Genomic DNA, 18094 nt, shown 5'->3' with positions numbered 1-18094 from the left:
ATCCAAATCCCTACATCGGTCCCATTTGTCTGGTTCATACCCCCGGTTTGCCGGCTCCCATTCCCTGCCTTCCACACCCGGCGCGGCGAAGGTCTGGACTTTGTTTGCTGCTCGATTCCGACTTCAAAATCCCACGTCTTTCAACTTCGGACTTGTGGCTGATATGTCAACACTTGAAGCATCGCACAAACTGGCGCTACCGCATCTGTCGTGTATGGATCCGGTACAGCGGCCGTGGGTTGCGGGCGTTTTGAACGGCCCTTTCAGCCTCCACTCAACGCGGCAATGCGGACCCCTTTGCCTATTCCACACGTGTAAGTCAACCTCCGCGGAGTTGTCCAATCCAAGATAACGGCACAACCAACATCCAGTCGCCAACCCTCAGAATACTGAACGACCCATGCGCCCAGCCGCGGCTGCAAGGACATGTCAAGTTCTCTTGATCTTGAGATGAAATTAGTGAATAACTACTGTTCGAGGATTTCTTAACTCCGCAGGCGTTTGCATGCAATTGGTTGCATCATGAGTACAACCTGGAAGCAGGCGCTGAGTATGTGTAGCACATTCAGGGCGCAGGAAACGTGACACATATGTAGTGCTGAGCAAAAGTATTCCGTCGGGTGTTCTCTTATCGGACTATCGCCGAAGTGTTCCAGGTTGTTTCCGTCTCAACCCAAGTAGGTAGATAGCAAAGGGTCAGCATTTCACATGAGCATGATTGCTGTTTCCTGGCCAAGAGGTCCGCCCGCAATGATCAGTTAACTTAATGCTTTTCTTGTCATTCTGAGCGGCAGCAAGGAGCTGTGTCTGGGTACTTTTGCCTAACTACGGCTTCAAGCCGGCCTTCTTTGGATCCCAGTCTTTAGAAGACACCCTTCTGTTCAGCCAAGCATGACAAGCCCCGATCACAGCATTGAAAGCTGAGGCATCTACTGGTCTTCGAGCTTGGCCGGGTCCAGACCTCCTTATCTGGCGCCATCGTGACGAAGCAGATGAAGTTTTGGGCTTGTCATGCCTGAGAGTATTACGCCAGAGGACGTGGGGTTTAAGAAGCAAACCTTGGTGGTCCGGAACTACACAAACTGGCCGGCAGTGGGCACATAACTGCCTCCCTCGCCTCAGTAAGTGGATCGGATTTTGCATCTCCGGTTGACGTCGACATCCGTATCTTTGCACATGAGGAAACTATTGCGTCCGATCTCGGTTTAGAAATCCGATAAACCTTTTCATGGCCTCACGTAGCAGCTACATAGGTATCTTTCGTTTTTACCAGGGCGGAGTTGCTAGGAATGGTGTGATGAGAGCAAGCTCTGACATAGCCTTGTTGTCATATCTGAGCCTCGTCCTCGAGCAACAACCTGTGTCCAGCGGGGCTTTTCAAGCCCAACCCTGATATTGCCACCCGTGATGTACTTGCGATTTCGGGCAATCACTGAGAAAATGGTGCCCCATGCTACCAATTAGATTCAGGACATGCCACATGGTACGGCGAGGATTTCTCGTAATTGTGTGACCTGGTATTTCGCTGACATGCACATCTGACCCAGTTAGCAGAATGATGCGAGAGATGCCTCAGAGGAAAGCAACCACTCGCCAGCTTCACAGTTCAACGAAAACAGCTTTCGTCCAATGTCGTCGAATCGGAATTTTCGTCAAGACTCGTACAACAGTGTCTAAGTCCCCCGAAACCTCGGCTACGATTCTGCTCTCACGTTAACATACAACACGAGGTACTCAGTGCTCCCAGTGTTGTCTAGGCTGCGCCGCTTCACTTCTTGCGCCCGAGACAACAACGGCTGGAGACACTCAACTAAATCAGAAACGCCTGCGCGTGGTTTCTGTCTTGGTTTCTTGCGGAGATTGCTCACTTCGCCTAGTCGAACATGGGCAGATGCTCATCATTCTTTTGCGAGTGAAACTCTCCAGCAACATGCAACGGCTACGCTTTCGACATCAGCTTTGAGAAGGCCAAGTTTTTGGCTTCGAGGCCAATCCCTTCGCCCAATAGGAATTCCACTAATGCGGACTTCTATCGATCCATAGAAGAGTCCTCCGGCTTCTCGTCCTCGAACATGCAGAACAGAAGTTGGATGTGCAGTGGACCATGAGGCAGGCTAGCGAATTCCAGTGCTTCCTGGATTAAAAGTAAGTAACGTCCATTTACACACCTTGGTAAGCCTACGATAGTTGACACATTCAACTCGTGCGGGGGGCCGATTGTCCATATCGACACTGGGGCTGTTCTGATGCCACCATCGAAGGCCCAGGTAGCGAGACGAAACCCACGCCTGGCCATCCCATCTAGAGGAAACCACCTCGCAGGGCAAAAAGATACGCACAATGTTGAACTCTTCATTCATCAAGGGGGCTATTATGAGAGTTCCATAGAGCCAGCCGTTCACATGCTAGGCGAAATGTTCCTGCGCTCGAAGTTATGTCTGATGGCGGTTACCGTCTTACTGACCTTTACCGATACTTATCAGCCGAAGAGCTTTTTTTTTAGTAGTTTTTTTTGCCTCGCTAGAGTACCACTTGGCGGTCCTGTGTGTGCCCGACTTGAGACAGAAGATTGGCAATGGCCACAATGGGCTGCATGAAGCTTAGACAAGTAAGAAGCATAGGATCCCGATCAACTCGTTTAGACACATGACGTGTTTTGATCTGGGACAGTTTCACGGTCCTCCCAATGCCGTTACTTACACGAACAAGGCATTCTCACAGCAGTATGTAAGAGACTGCCTGCATACGACTAAATACCCTCATTGTACTTGTCTCATATGTATTCGGTGAACCAACCTCCGCCTCATCTTGCTACCTCCAGGCTCTAAAGAGCTCCTGGTGTATCAGAGCCCTCAGTGTCTCGAGACTGCGTTCTATGATGTACACACCCTTCAAACCGTTACGAGGGGCCCGCTCAAGACTATGGAGTCCCCCCTCCTCTGCCCTCCATCCATAACCACTTGCAGCCCTCGACCCGTCACCAACCATCAGGCAGGATTCCATCCGCCCGGCTAGCTCAATCGGTAGAGCGTGAGATTCTTAATCTCAAGGTTGTGGGTTCGACCCGTAAGCTTCACCTGCCTCATCAAAGACCTCACGAACATCATCACTAACAATAACCAGCCACGTCGGGCTCAATTCCCGTCAGCGATTGACGCAACAATTCTTTTTTTCTACCTCGCATCTTACTTTCTACACTACTCGAGGACCTCTGAAAGTGCCTTGCAGTTAGTCATTCCTCCCGCAAGGCGACCCGGCTCGATTCACCACCGCTGTATGTGTGCGGTTAGGGCTTTGGCGATTTTTGGGCAGATCCCGATCACGGGCTGGGATGTGTTAGTTGAAGGATGAGCTTATTCGGTGGGTCCATATCGATGACACTCGAAGCGTCACTGGTACCTCTCTCGTGACATTGATCGTCCTCTATGGTTGCTATCGTGAGATCTTATGTTCTAGTCAAATTCTCTCTGTATTTACGTTATGATGATTTTGACAGCGTCCGTGGTCTCGCTGGGTGGTGCCTGAGTTAATTTGGTGTGCCAAAGCGCGAAAGTGTATTTATGTTACTCGACTTGCGTCTGGTTCAAATTCGCTACCCGTATTCCGTGCATCAGAGCTCTCGACTTTGAAAGATCACTCATCGATAACTCATCTCGGTCCGTTGAGAAACCTATCGGGTTCTGTCTGACAGTGAGCTGATAATATTCGTAGAATTCGAGTATTCATTGAAGCTTTCAGACCCACTCGTCCCGAGGGCTAGGCTTGTGGAAGACGAGAAATTCTGTTTGCCCCTTTGCGATACTTCTAGACGCTATAGTCTAGTATCATACTGTATTCTGTAAATCTATGTAAGCAGAAGCCATGCTAGGTTTCTGTTTACTCCGTTGCTGTCCTTGGGTCTGTATGAGTCCTCGGTGGCCTGTCAGACCACCTACTTCTCAGGACTGAAAGCGACATCGTTAAAGACGCATAAATCAGACTCTAATCAGCTTCAAAGTAAACGTCACATATCTCTCGGATAAATGGACTGTAGAACGATGACTAGAAGGCCCAATCGTTTGCCGATGTCGCTATTTCAAATTGGCCCGGGGAGGTTCCACGCGTAGTAAGATGAATCGGGCAAGTAGACATCCGATGTTCTCTCAACCCTATGGCTATACCAACCTTTGTGTTGAGATATTTCGTCCTGGCAATTATTGGAAACAGAAGAGGATGGCGGGGATGCCAGACGTCGCTACTGACAATTATAACGTACATGACTCCAAGGATTTAGTGATCCAATAGCTCGAAATTGAAACCTGCGTGTACTTGGGCATAGACAGAAGTGAGTCGATTCACTCTCATGAGTTTTCTCTATCAGACGCAAACACTGAACAGGGCCGCTCTTTACTGCTTATAGAAGACGAGTGTCCTACGTTTGTCTCCGGTAGGACTATCCATCCGTTGATGATGTGGTTATACACACTCCGAGAAGGCCGACCGCGAGAAAGATAGCTATCAAGTTGAGAGGCTCTACTATTCACATCATTCAAGCAAATACTTATAGCGACCTAGCCAGATATAGCAGGTCGACCTTTGAAAACAGCTTTAAGAGGAGCCAGAGATAGTATTAGGAGAACACCACGATATGAAAACGTTTAGCAAATAAGTTTGACGCTCAGTTTGGCATGCGTAGCAGCGATTTTGCTGATGGACCGAGAAAGATATTCTCAAGACGAAACGACTGCCTCAACACGCGCCTATCAAGAGCACACCCTTCTTCACTCAGGCAGCCGCATCTCCGAGCAACCGCATCTCCAAGCATAGGCATCGCAGTGGAACGAAGAGAGTCATACCATGCCTGTATGCTTCGTTTTAAGGAGCACAACTGTCCACGGAACTCCTCCATCAACACGATTCAGGCATGATTCGTGCGCCTTAGCAGATTGAAGTAACCGTTTCCGTTGCAGCAGTTCGCAATTATCCTGCTCCTGCCGCAACCACAGCCGAGTTCCAGCCAGGTTTGAGATCTCCCCCCCCCCACCCCCTAGGCCCCTTGAATTTCACCGTCAACAATCCAACAAACACAGGCAGGCCGGATTCAGAACCGTGTCAGTCACAATCGGAACGGACGCTCAGTGCGTTTCTCACGCGATCAGGAGGGCAGACGCGCGCCTACTGCCCAACAACGACCACCCAGCGCCCCGGACCCGGATCCAGGGAGAATATTTCCCTTTGCCTAACTCTCAGCTGGACATGATCGCACGCTCTCAGCTGACCAGACTGGCTCGACGGGCATTGACCAGGACTTCACTATACGACCGCAATACCGCACTCGCAGCCTTCAAGCAAGGTCGACCCCTCCAAAGGAACTGGGAACTAAATGGTTCCCCCCGCAATATTCCAAAGTGAGACCGTGAGACGGTATTGCTGACGTGCGTGAAAGGATCATCGAACCCGGGCAACGATGTCACCATGGGGGGTGTTGCGGTAGTCGGTACTGCCGCGCCGGAAGGCCGCGCATACTCCCACAACGTCCCTCCCGAGATGAGGAAGCCGAAAGTATAATACATTACACACGCAGACGCAGTCGCACTTTTTTCTCTTGATTTCCTTTATATTGGGGGTGGTTTTTTTCTCCCATCAGCGCCGCTTTTTCAGTACTCGTATTGGATACCCGTGAAGAATCCGAGGCCTTGTGTTTTGCAACTGCTCTTTCATCACTGATCATATCTGGCGATGGAGACGCTCAATCTGTACAGATAGCTACGTGCAAATCCAGAACCGCCGGAGTTGGCCGGTCCCAAGAGGGCAGAGATGCTGCCGTATCGGTATCCGAGGGGGGTGGTGACAGAATCCGAAACAAGGGCCGCCAGGATAGATTGAAGAATCGTAGAACGGTTAGTCCAAGACAGCAAAAACACAGGAAGGAAGAAAAGCAAGCAACGCTGCATTACCTCGCCCTCAGCAACGGAGTACTCCTGGAAGGTTTCAATAAGTCTGATCCCGGGCCGTCGGACTCCTACAGAGTTTCCAACCGTCTCCAGAAAAACTGGAGTTGCAATCTAATCGACCGAGTCATGAGCCAGTTCGTGTCAGGTTTCTTATTCTGCAAAGGCCTCTCTCCCTCTTTTCACTGGGTGAAAAAAACAAAACCCCCCCTTGTCTTGGCGCGGCTGGGCCAGCTGCTGCTCTCTCTCTCTCTCGATTTCGATTTCGTGTTGTCGTTGAAGATTATTGAAGATTACCGTGGGGAAGGTAGAGGGGGGCCCTGAACAACCTGGCGTGCATTTGTCGTTGGTCGTTGGAGCCAGACCCGACCGCCACCGCTTACTTCCAGAACCCGAGTCCGACCGGGCCGGGAAATCGTAGCCGTTGACGGCCGGGGGCTTTTTGCTTTGTGTGTTTTGATCGGCGGCCCTTTAGAAAATTGCCCAAACAATAAGCGATGAGAACGAACAAAGAGACCGTTGTTGAAATTGAATGGGCAGGTGCAATTTTGATACACAATGAAATCAAAGTAGCAAAACGTCACCTAGCTTCACTGAGGGAATTGTAGCTGCCAAGCTGCAGGATCGTTATTGTGGTTGCAGACCCATGCGCATCTTGGTCAACAGAAGGGACTCAGCCGAAACAGTGTGCTGGGAGGCGTGGTAGGGCGGGCGGTTGTGCCTGAAAATCCCACCTGTTCACATCAGACAAGCTGCGGCCGTCCCATGACAGCTGCAAGGTTATCTGATCGGCATCGCACCTATCTCACCTTACTTACCCCAAGGTGATCGACATGTCACAGAAATTCAGTTGCACCATGGGCAAAAAGACACAGTATTGTAAAAAGTTGTTTTCTTTTTTCTCTAGAAACAGACTGAATCGTTCTCTCTCACATTATCAACTAGAAAGGTATCAACCCGTCCCTCGTGATCATCCACGTCCACGGGGACACTGGTATCGAAAACACAGGAAAACGCCATGTGCGGGGGAGCCCATTTCCTCAAGGTGGTAATGACACGGATGTTCCGAGTCCATTAGCCTTGAAGCCGTGTCACCCGTCTTTTTATCCATTCATGACCAAATATGCACGTTGAAACCCAAAACCAAGCCCAATGCAGTTTTAACAGATGTAGTGTATCCGAGTAAATGCTGCAACAAGGGTTGCTTAGAGAAGGGCAGCAACGGCGAGACCACCGAGGACAGCAAAGATACCAGCGGTGGCCTGGGCACCAGCGGCAACACCAGTAACGGTGGCAATAGCAGAGCGGGTAGCAGTGCCGGTGCTGTTGGTGGCAGGGCGGGTGGCGCTGGTGATGGTGGAGGCAGAAGCGCTCAGGGTAGCGGGGGTCGGGACGGCAGTGGTGGAAAGAGCGGTGGTGGAGTTGACAATGACGCTCTCAGACTTGGTGACGGAGGCAGAAGCAGAAGCCGAGGCGGAGGCGGAGGCGGAGGCAATGGCGGTAGGAGTGACCGAAACGCTGGCAGCGGACAGGGTGACGGTAGCAGTGGCGGAAGAGGAGACGACGGTGGTGGTGCCAGAGGCAGCGCCCTCACCAGCAATGATGTGGAAAGGGTTGGAGTACTGGAAGTCGACGGTAGGGTTGGACTCAGACTTGACAACCAGGCCGTAGAAGGCGTCCTTGCCGAGAGTGCTGGGAATGGTCCAGGTGTACTTTCCAGCAGAGTTGGCGATGCCGGCTGAGAGCGTGTTAGTTCTCCTTCCTCATCTCATCGCGAATTGGCCGTCGGGAGAATGGGAGATATGTCCGTCTCGTCCCGTACAGCCAGGAGATTTGTATACTTACAGGCAATGTCCAAAAGAGGAACCTGGGTGTTCTGGGTAGCACCACCAATCAGGCTGATGGAGACGGTGACGTCCTTGAAGGCATCGGGGGCAGTCCACTCGATGGTGTACGAGGTGCCAGCGTTGATCTGCTCGTTGGGGGTGGGCTTCGTGACGGGGTCGAAGTTGGCGTTCTGGGCCAGGGCGGAGGCAGCAAAGGCCAGGAAGGCAGCGGCAGAGATCTTGAACTGCATTTTGAATTGAGTCGACGAGGTCGTTGGGTGTTGGAGAGGTTGTTGATTAGAAGTTAGGTCTAAAATAAAAAAGACGGAAAAAGTCCAGGAACGAGCGACTGGAAGGTAGAAAGTGAGAAGGTTGGTTTGGAAAAAGGGAGAATGAGATGTCTTTGTGACGGGTTAATGAGTGACTATATTTAAAAGAGTGACAGGCTGAAGCCAGATGATGAGACGCACAACGGCACGGGGTAAAGTGACTGGGACTTGGGTTGATGGTAAGGAGGGAAAGAGGAAAGAGAAGGGAAGAGCAGACGACGACAGGAGGGATAGGAAAAGAAGAGGAGGTGAGGTGAGCATGACCCCTGTTAGCCCAGCACCCAGCACCCAGCACCCCGAGGGTGAGGGTGAAGCCTTGAGGTGAGGTGAGTGCTCCGGGCGCGCGGCAAGGGGGTTGCAAGGCAATGGCCCGTGGCTTCCTCCTCTTCCATGGTCTGGGGGGGTCCATTGACATTGACGTTCAGAGAAAATACCAGGTTCTACGGGTACAGAGAGGAGGGGGGCATCCTGACCCAATTGGGCAAGGTACACACGATGGCCTCATGGGCATCACATTGGGAGGGAGTGAAAACCTGGAGAGGCACAGGCACAGGCACAGGCTGTGATGAAGTGAGGCACAGAAGGGGGAAGCGCAGCGAAGTTGGGCGTAATGTTCCCGCCGTCTGGTGAAGTTGTGCATGCCATCGTCGCAATTGTCAACTGCGCCGCCGACAGCGCAGACATGGGTGTGGAAATTAAAGACGAGATTACCCCGTTCTGATTGGGTGGGACCACATAAACCAGGGGGTGTGGACCATTGAATTTCCCTGGCGCAGGTACCTAGGGCCTAGAGGCAGGCACCTCCTTCCCGACTCCAACTTCTCCACTCATGTAAGACGGGTACGTACCTGCACCCCGAGGAAGCACCAGTGACCACCCAACCTCAGTTGAAGCTGTCCATGCTTTTTCCATCTCCATCCGTCTGACTGCGGTATGAAGCGCGTAGATTTCCCACCGCCAACTCGTCCAGCTGCAGCCTGACGGCATTACATACACTATTGGCGTCTTCTGCAAGAGGAGTGCCACTGGGTACCACAATGCGGTGCGGATGCTTCTCCCAATTGCAAAGTAACTTTTCCACTCAGTGCAAGGAACAGATCACAACCGAACAGGGCTGAGCCAACGCGCTTTCCGCTTCCTGCTCAGTGGACCGCGATTTCACACAATGAAGCGGCCCGCGCAGTACTTCCCAGGTCACCCACTCGTCCCATTCCAGGGGTTTGTCGAGACGGCGAGATCTCCCGCAACCCACTTGCCTCCGAAGGTGTTCCCATTCGCAGGCGGACACTTTTCTTTTTTTTCTAGTCCAGTGGTTCGCCTCAAGGCAACAGTACCACCTGTCGAGGCAACCAAAGCTTTCGACAACTCGAATTCGCTTCGTCTTGCAACTCTTGCTCACACCCACATCGAAATACCCCCTTGTTACGGATACTCACTCATCTCGAGCGAGGCCTCGAAACGGCATGGCTACGTTCCCCAACAGCCGGTATAGGGCGGAACCTAAGCTCTACGGAGTAGAAACTTGGATACAAACATCAAGCCTCGAGTGCCACTTCACGCACAAGGCCAGCCTAGCCTAGGCCGCCAACAAGAGCCAAGTTTCGGACATGGCGTGCTAGCCAAGGTACATCGAGGAAGAGATGCTTCGAGGCGGGGCATTGACTTGACCTCCAACCAAGACAAGCTGGAAGAACCCAGACGGCGTTACGGCCAGCAGTTCCAAGTTCTAACCGCAAAATCAACACTCACAGGGAAAGGTACATAGCCTCACCCACATACCTCTATGCTCTAGCGGTCTCGCCCCTCGAGGGAATTTCACCGGCCATCTCTCCGTATGGAAGGTCAACAAACCCGCCGTGCTGACATGAACGCTCATTCTAATCCAATTTCCAGCAGTCATTGTTGATGGTGTCTCGCTCCGATGAGCCCACACATGGCTCAGATGATGCGACGTTATGCTACAGCATGTTCCATTCACTGACGAGAGAGCGTTTAAGCTAATTAATTACCTTAACGGGGATCTGGAAATAGGCACCGCTGATTGCTCACCTACCTAGTTCGCAGCTCTCCGCCGGTACGTACCGAATGACACGGCGCAGAAGCCACGGCCAATGCAAGGAACGTGGAAACGGTTCATGGGGACCGTCTGACTTGGCACCAGCCGCTGCCGCCAACTTCTCATCCTCCAGCTTTCGCCCACACATATGCCATCCACCTGTCACCAGTCCGTCTCTCTTCCGTCTCCTTTTCACCGCAGTCCGCCGTCTAGCACTACCGTCGGCCTGGCGTCAAAGCGGCCACTTAAAATTTTACCATGCCGCATCCTCTAGTCTGTGCTACTCTGGTAGTCAGCCAGGGGTACGGAGTAGAGACGTTGGAGATCCCCCCGAAGTGACGATACATCATGCACAAAAAGATCTTTTGTGTCCTCGGCCCTTCCAGAACCTTACGAAGGAGCGACACTAGCTGCCAAGCGAGAGCATAGGTACTCACAATCCAGCGAGAAAATTCGAATCAATAATCTGTCCGGTTGACCCATCTTGACTTGCAGTCGGAAACCTGTTGCCACCTCCAACTGGCATTGCGAGTTAATTCACTTCACAGATGAAGCGGATCCGACCTAATCAACTCCTGAACGAAGTATCCTATGTGAGATGTCGCAATCACGGAACACAAGACACCCTCCCCCGCTGGCAGTTGCCTTTCAACCCCTGCTCGCACCGCTTGGAGATATTCATTCCCACGCCGATGACGACTCACCCCCGTGTACGCGGAATCTGAGGATATCGTGGACCTGGGGGCCGCATCTTGAAGTGAGGACTCATAACGAATAAGCGGACTGGGCCTCAGCCCCCCCCCCCCCCCCCCCCCATCCAGTAAACCCAAAGTCATCGGCGTTGGACAAGCTGCTCCTATCAAGACTTCGGACAGAAGCCGAACAGACGCCGTGAAGTTGAAATCGGCTTTCTCGTAGCTTTGCGAAAACACCATCTCTTCTCATATGATGGCCCAATTGCGCACCTCAGCCTTCGCAATGACTTTCAGCTTGCAGTCTTCCGCCTCGTCTCTGCATAATCCGATGTTCTGCATTCACCACCGCCACAACCCAATTTTGGACCCGAGGAACGACTCGTCCGACGCATCGGGTCGGCCATCAGCAAGGTCCCCATCGCTTGCGTCCCTTGTCAGAGTTTCAACACCAAACTCTATTACCCATAGTCACCGACCCAGCAAGCGATACCCTTCCGCAACGAGTCGTAAACCGTGGATCCCAAGTTATGGAGGCATTGACTGCCAGGACATCTGAAGCCGAAAAGCCCCTTGACCTGCCACTATTCGTATACATACAAGCAACGTCATGAGCCAATGACAGCAAATTCAAAAGCGACAGAAATAGTCTCTGCAAAGGTGGGCTCGCGCATATCTAACTGAGGCCATTTTCAAAGACACCCAGCCCTGGCAAACGCATGTTGGGCAGTGGTCCTTGTTGCACACTTGACAACCGTTGACGAGTTTGCTTTTTCTCTGCAACTCTACGATGCAGTCAGCTTGCCTAGCAGCTCGAATACGGCCGAGGACAGACCACTGGTTTTTCGGCTATCTGCAGTCAAGTGGCACAGCGATGGCGCTCACTGCGAGATCTGGTGTCACGAGGCCGCCCTTTTGCATCACAGGTAGTGTGGGCTGCCGTCCTTTTCCTGCGACAATGCAGGCAGTGCTAGGCGAGCAAGCTTCACATGCGCGTAGTGGTGCCACGATATCGGGGCTCTCGCACAACGTTGCTGTCATTCAATGACTCCCGAGTGACGGTGAGGGAGGGTGTTGCATCGTGGTCAACACGAGTCAACCTTGTCAGCTTCCTGCAGGTTGATACTTCGGTTGCGACACGAAAAGCGACACCAAAAAGCCTTTTATTGAATGCACCTCAGCCCTAAGCCAACTTGCGACGCCCGAAAGAGGGCATTCAGGCAAAGCTGGGCACGTCTGGGCAAGCACGGTACTTTATCCCGCCTCCGTGAGAGAAAAGCGTAAGCTAGCCCACTGCCGATGAAGAGAAGCAATCGTCAGGACCGTCGCATTCTTGACTCTCGCCCTTTCGCGGTTTCAAGGCCAGACAAGTTATGAGCCGGGTCTCGACCGTTGGAATGCCCTGCTCATAGTGAGAAGCGCTATCACTAGCGTCAAGCCATGGCCGGATTTGGGATGTTTTTCTTATTCGCACTTTTTGATGTCATCATCTGCACGAAGAATGCGCGTGGGAGTGAGTGCCGCCCAGGATCATCTAGGTAAGGTAGGTTGGTCACGCGCCTGAAATCCATTGCCCCCGATCTCTAACCCGGTGCGCCGTCTCTGGGCGGAGGTCCATGGAGCGGGAGGAGGCGGGAGTGGGACCGGCCGGCCTCTGCCGGTGCGGAGCGCGATGCATGGCCTCCCGCCCGTCATTTTGACTCCCGCTCTTTTTCTTGAGCAATCCGATAAAGCCCGAAAGACTGTCTTGCCCAAGTCGAATTGCGCTCTTGGGAGAGAACGTAGATACCCTACCTAACGGGCTTGCGACATTTGTGAACCTAGAGACCTGTGTCACCAGAAGCTTCGCCCTGCGGTGCGGAGTAATACGCACCACACCACGTGACCTATATGTTCCGATGCGTCCGGGTGGAAGCGCAACGTCCCGCCTCGAATGTAGAACCTTGTAGAAGCTGCTCGTACTCTGTGACCAAGTCAATCACTTGTCTACTGTAGGAAACCCAGCTGTCGTGAATAGCATCATTTGCGCCCAAGATATAAAGTCCCACTCCCACCCTGGAAGCACTTACACGCCCATACCCTCTTTGAGAACCCGATACCTCACATACAGTACCCTTTCTGACCCATTTTCCATCTCCAGCACCCATCCTAAATATCCTACTACATCCTCCAAAGTCAACCTTCAACTTCAGTCATCATCAAAATGGCCTCCACACCAGTCACAGAATTCATAACCTTGACCTTCAAAAACCACACCACCACCTCCCAACCCCCCGCAGCCTGGTCCGACGTAACCTCAACCCTCAAATCCGTCCCCGGCGTAAACGCCCTCTACACGGGCCCCCAGCTCGAAGATCCATCCAAAACAGTCCTGGTCATCGAATGGGCCTCCTCCGACGCCTTCTCCGCCTTCGCGTCGTCAGAGGCCTACATGCCCTGGTTCGCCTCCCTCAAAGCCATCGTCTCCGCGTCGCCCGTCTTCTACAAGGTGCCCCTCTCGGCGGATCCGTCCTCCGACGCGGCCTCGGTCCTGCGCGCGCCGTGCACAGAGGTCTTTGTCGCGTACGGCGTCGAGCCCGAGTTTGCGCGCAAGACGGCCGAGTTCGCTCAAGGGTTGACGGAGGGAAGGGCGGACGTCGTCGGGTTCCACGGGCACGCGTACGGCGAGATCTCGACGCCGCTTGCCGTGGACGCCTCTGGAGGGGACGGGGAGAAGGGCCCTGCTGTGACGCTTTTGTTGGGATGGGATAGTAAGCAGGCTCATCTTGACGCCAAAGCCAAGGCTGGACGTAAGTTTGCTCCCGCTTCCTCTTCTCTGTATCCGTAGTATTCTTTACGCAGGCTCGAGTACGAAAGCTGACTGGTGTATTTGCAGCTATTTCTGATAACATTCACTTGCTGAGATCAGGCCGCAAGGACATTTCAATGGTACGTTGTCAGGGCCCTCGACATGTCTGTCATGTCTCCATCACTTACTGACAATGTACAGTATCACGTGGAATTGAAGCAAATCTGAAAACTATGTATACCTAATGCTAGCGCTATGGAAAGGTTTGTTCTTTGAAAGAAGAAAGCTACGAGGATGGGATGAATACGATTACATACTGTACCTTGAGATGGGACTATGATGAGACGAGACGTGTAATATAGTTTTGGTACCCCAATCACCGGCCACAAATATCCAGTGGACTTGCCTTGTGTGATTTGCTTCTGATCCGAGGCTGGACTCCTGCGCGTCATCAGCACGTGCAAGTCAGATATCAATACTTGCCCGTCTACTACATCCATCCCCCTGGATGGCGGCTTGTGTATGCGACTCACCCCCCAGCCGACAAACTTTGTCAATGTCGCCTTCGTTCGATGCCTATTGGAAGTCGATTAGCAATCTCATTCTCGCGTAGTCAAACTATCAGTGTCCATGGTGATCTCGTCTCCTCCGCCAAGGCGCGGGCAAGGAAAGCAGTCGATCTGCGCCCCAACAGGATGATATCCGCGCGTGTCATACGGCAGGTAGAGAGAATGTAGTAGGGCAGAGTGCACGGATGTATGTGGTAAATTTGATCAGGGCGATGTTGGGGAACGGGTCACGAGATTCTAGGGGTCAAGGCTATCATATGCGTCAGGGCTGTGTAGGTGAGGGTGATAGGACGACAAGCAGGGCCGGACAGGGCGACGACCGATGGGGCGCGCAATGGTGATGGTGAAGAGATTGGGCAAGGAGTCAAGATGTGCTGGAGAATGGATGAAGTAAAAGAGAGTAGTGCACTATTAAAAGTAGTACCTCCTCTAAAAGCACCTTTGATCTGCCGAAGCTGATCGAGACCTGTCCCCCTTTCCAGATGTAGCCGGGGTCTCGCGGCGTAGATGTTGCCAGAGACCAGTCCGATATCCCCCAAACACGGCGATGATGTTTCGCAAAAGAAAAGAAACTGTGCCATTCCGCCCGAAATTTTGGTTTGCCGAACTAAAATTTGATAGTCAGTCAGTAAAGTCATGAACGTCGTCAACGTTAAATCCGGTGTTTTTCCGATTCTGTTGCATTTGTTAGCACTCTTGGCCGACCCGGCTGACCTTCTCCCCAGTCTGCTTACCGAGACGAGAGTAGAGCATGTAAAGCGCCATCCTGTTGCACTCCTCTGTGCCCGTGATTGTGACCAGCCGTTCGTTGCTGTTGTCTTGCGGCTCGTTGATCTTAATCACACTACCGCTGATCTGGCGTATTTCATTGATCTTTTGCCCGCCCTTTCCGATGATGGCTCCAACCATGTCGTTGGGGATGTAGATCTGCTGGGTCAAGGGCGCGCCTGGCATAGCTCCTCCAGGGACGGGCTGAGCTGGGTGAGCGCCGTGAGGTTGAGGCATGGCAGCACCGGCATGAGGTTGCATAGGAGCAGCGGCGCCATAGCCGCCAGCCTGCGCCGCACCGTAGTGGATGGGCATGGCCGGGTTGGGCTGGGCTGCCTGGTGAGGGTACGGCTGCGCGCCGTACGGAGCAGCTGGCAGGCCGTGATGTTGGGCGCGAGCGTCGTGTCTGCGGTTGTAGTTATCACGGTTACCGTAGTTGCCGGTGGTTGGCTGCGGGCTGTACGGGACAACTTGCATGCCGCCGGGGACGACACCAGCAGGGCCACCACTCCTTGTCGCATACGCAGAGGCAGCGGGGCCACCGAACCGGTCGTTCAATTGCTCGAGCAGGGTGCTGCCAACGTAGTATGTTGCAATGTGAACCGCATCAGCGACGCCCATGACCACCAACGAACGCTCGGTGGACAGAGGCAGGCAAGAGTCCGACGCGTTAAGCCTAGCACCAGAAGCCTCCTGGATCTCGCGGATACGCGCTCCACCCTTTCCGATGATGGAACCGATCAAGATGTGAGGGATGAGCAAGCGCAGAGGGTACGTCTTCGACTGGGCGCTGGATGGCTCGGCCAGAGGCTCGTTGTTGAGAGTCCGAATGATGAGACCGAAGGCCTATTCGACTGGGTTAGCTGGGACCTCTTTGGGCAAGAGCGATTGAGTTACAAACCTTTGCAGCGGCATCGACAACGCCGCTAACGGTCAAGATGCGCTCAACGGCCCCCTTTTGGTAGTCGCTGACGGTGCACTTCGCGCCCGACATCTTGCGAATGTTGGAGACGTTTTCTCCACCCTTTCCAATGACGGTCGCAGCTTCCGGGCTGGAAATGACAGCGCGAATGTGAATCCAATCTCTCTCATCGTGACTTGCCGAGGGCGTGGACGTGGCAGGAACGGAGCCGGCAACGGAGCTCTGGATAGGCTTCGTCTCGGAACCTTCGGCGCCCTCGTCAGCCGTCTCAGACTTCGCATCAGCGCCGTTCGTCTTGTCGGCGCCGTTCGCATCCGTAGTTGGGATGGTAGTGGCATCGAGCGGCTGGGCCATCTCAACCTCCTCATCACTCTTGAGTATCTTGTCCAAGGCCGGTCGCTTCGCGTCGGGCTGGTCGTTGCTACGCGAAGGGGACGAGGTCTCCTCGAGGGGGCGCTTTGCCGAGTTGGCGGGTTGGGTAGGCGACGCGGACATGATGGGCTAGTTGTTAATGTCTCACACAAGTTTTCGCAATTCCGTGTAGGTTCAAGAAGAGCTTGTATTCGACTATCTACACCACAACGGTTTTCTAAGGAAAACGGGCTGGTGTAGTGGCGTAGTCGGGATCGGGTTCAGAGAATGTCTCTTCGGTGAAGTGGCTTTGATCGTGCAGGATGAAAGGTCGTAGGGCAGGCAGATCGTGAAGTTGAAATATCGGGATGTGGGTTCAGGATGACTCCTATCCTATCAGGTTCGAGGTGACTTCCGAAATCGTGAGGATCGCAAAGATACTCAGGTCAAGCGGAGGGAAGGCGAGGCTGTGCGAGGCTGGGCGATGAGGCAGCGGACGGGCAGGAAGAAGGTGGATGATGGAAAAGAGGTAAAGAAGGCGGGAGGGAAGGAGCTGATGATAGACAAAGGTTGTATCTGGGAGGCGATTCGGATGCAGAAGCTCAAACCTTTCTTCCGTCAAACGAACAGTCCAAGCTGCGATGTATCGCGACGTGATGTCAAGTCTGCAAGCAGAGCTTTGATATTTCCTTCCGTGCTGTGTCTTGTCTCGTTGAAGCTTCTCAAGCTGCTAAGCAACAAAACGAAGATGGCAACGCGCCGACGGTCGAGCCAGAGTAGGTAGACCTGGATAGCTTCGGAGGCGACACGTGAGAGGAAAGCGAAACTGGGGACCGATGCGCTGCGCCGTTGGAAAAAACACAACCCACCAAAAGCTTTCGACAAACGGGGGGAGGAACGAAGAGGCGAGTCGGTGATTAAAAGAGATGGGGGAGAGAAAACCGTGCAGGGCAAACAGATGAGTTGGAAGGGGGTTCCGGATGTCTCGAAGAGGTTTGAGAAACGGGATGGGAAGGCAAGATATTCTCACGCTTTCTCCTCAGAACAAGCAGCGCAAGTGCCAGCGCGGCGCCAATGCCAGGAGCCCATCAGTGCCCGCCCGGGGGGGCAAGGGCCAGTACAGTGCCCTAGAAGATTACATAGTCTCCACAATGATGCAGCCAGTGCCTTTGCCTCATTTACCTCCATATGTCTCCACGCTGCGCCAGAAACAGAGGATCCACACAGTGAGAGATGATGCTCACCGGCAGATTAAGCAACATGGGGGAGAAGGTGGTGGCCCCCGCTCCGGAGGTGCCTAACGTACCTACCTACGGCAGCGTGCGCAGCCAGCTAGCTTATAGGTAGTCCTTCCTACCTTGTGCTCTACGGAGTACTTTCGTACCTATACGCAGTACAGCACTCCGTACCTAGCTGTGCTGGGGATGTTTCATTGGGTAGATCCATGCAGCAAGCCGCACAGTGTTTGCCATTTCGTGCGCATTTTCTCCGTACATCTCCCGCAGACTAATTGACCAAAGGGAATAAAAAAAGTGTGGGAGCGGATGGAAGCTGTGCCTTGCGCCTTGCGACCGACCCTGCCTTCAACGCGGTGCTTTGCATTGTTTCCAATGCAAGGGGATGCTCAGCACCAACACGCCTTTTGCACACCATACTTCCTACACAAACCGACCCTGCACAACGTCACGTCACGTCCCGTCGTCTATGTTAGAGAGGCATCAGTTGCTTTACGACAGGTTTCCACATCGAATCCAGTATTGTCCTGGCGGATAGCCGCAGCTCTGCCGACGACGGTACCGCTTTCTTCTTTAGTACACTTTACCGAATCGGGAATTGCAGTTGACAGCGCGCCAGACTGCTTGA

The 18094-nt window shown here is 53.2% G+C and overlaps 3 protein-coding genes and 1 pseudogene across 4 annotated transcripts; 2 read left to right on the top strand and 2 right to left on the bottom strand.

The window, feature by feature from the left end:
- Window positions 1-3005: 3005 nt before the first annotated feature.
- Window positions 3006-3078, top strand: BDP81DRAFT_t175 (annotated as a pseudogene). The gene has a single exon. The product of its transcript is annotated as a tRNA-OTHER (tRNA).
- A 3980-nt stretch (window positions 3079-7058) lies between these two features.
- Window positions 7059-8109, bottom strand: BDP81DRAFT_26707 (Ser-Thr-rich glycosyl-phosphatidyl-inositol-anchored membrane family-domain-containing protein). Its single transcript, XM_060582898.1, has 2 exons — window positions 7776-8109; window positions 7059-7668 (listed from the first exon to the last, which is right to left on the bottom strand). Exons 1-2 carry the CDS (start codon window positions 8005-8007, stop codon window positions 7136-7138), a joined length of 765 nt encoding a protein of 254 aa, XP_060445295.1. The 5' UTR covers window positions 8008-8109; the 3' UTR covers window positions 7059-7135.
- A 4693-nt stretch (window positions 8110-12802) lies between these two features.
- On the top strand, window positions 12803-13849 carry BDP81DRAFT_428127 (uncharacterized protein). Its single transcript, XM_060590401.1, has 2 exons — window positions 12803-13622; window positions 13709-13849. Exons 1-2 carry the CDS (start codon window positions 13037-13039, stop codon window positions 13810-13812), a joined length of 690 nt encoding a protein of 229 aa, XP_060445294.1. The 5' UTR covers window positions 12803-13036; the 3' UTR covers window positions 13813-13849.
- Window positions 13850-14842: 993 nt separating this feature from the next.
- Window positions 14843-16375, bottom strand: BDP81DRAFT_319350 (KH domain-containing protein; the record flags this gene model as incomplete). Its single annotated transcript, XM_060584425.1, has 3 exons — window positions 14843-14865; window positions 14925-15804; window positions 15860-16375. The coding sequence occupies 3 exons, from the start codon at window positions 16373-16375 to the stop codon at window positions 14843-14845; spliced, it is 1419 nt and encodes a 472-aa protein (XP_060445293.1).
- Between the last annotated feature and the right edge of the window lie 1719 nt (window positions 16376-18094).

Source organism: Colletotrichum phormii (assembly GCF_030913505.1).
Source record: "Colletotrichum phormii strain CBS 102054 chromosome Unknown BDP81scaffold_10, whole genome shotgun sequence".
Taxonomy (NCBI): domain Eukaryota; kingdom Fungi; phylum Ascomycota; class Sordariomycetes; order Glomerellales; family Glomerellaceae; genus Colletotrichum; species Colletotrichum phormii.
The sequence above is the reverse complement of the archived record's forward strand: the minus strand, read 5'-3'. Positions and strand labels throughout refer to the sequence as shown.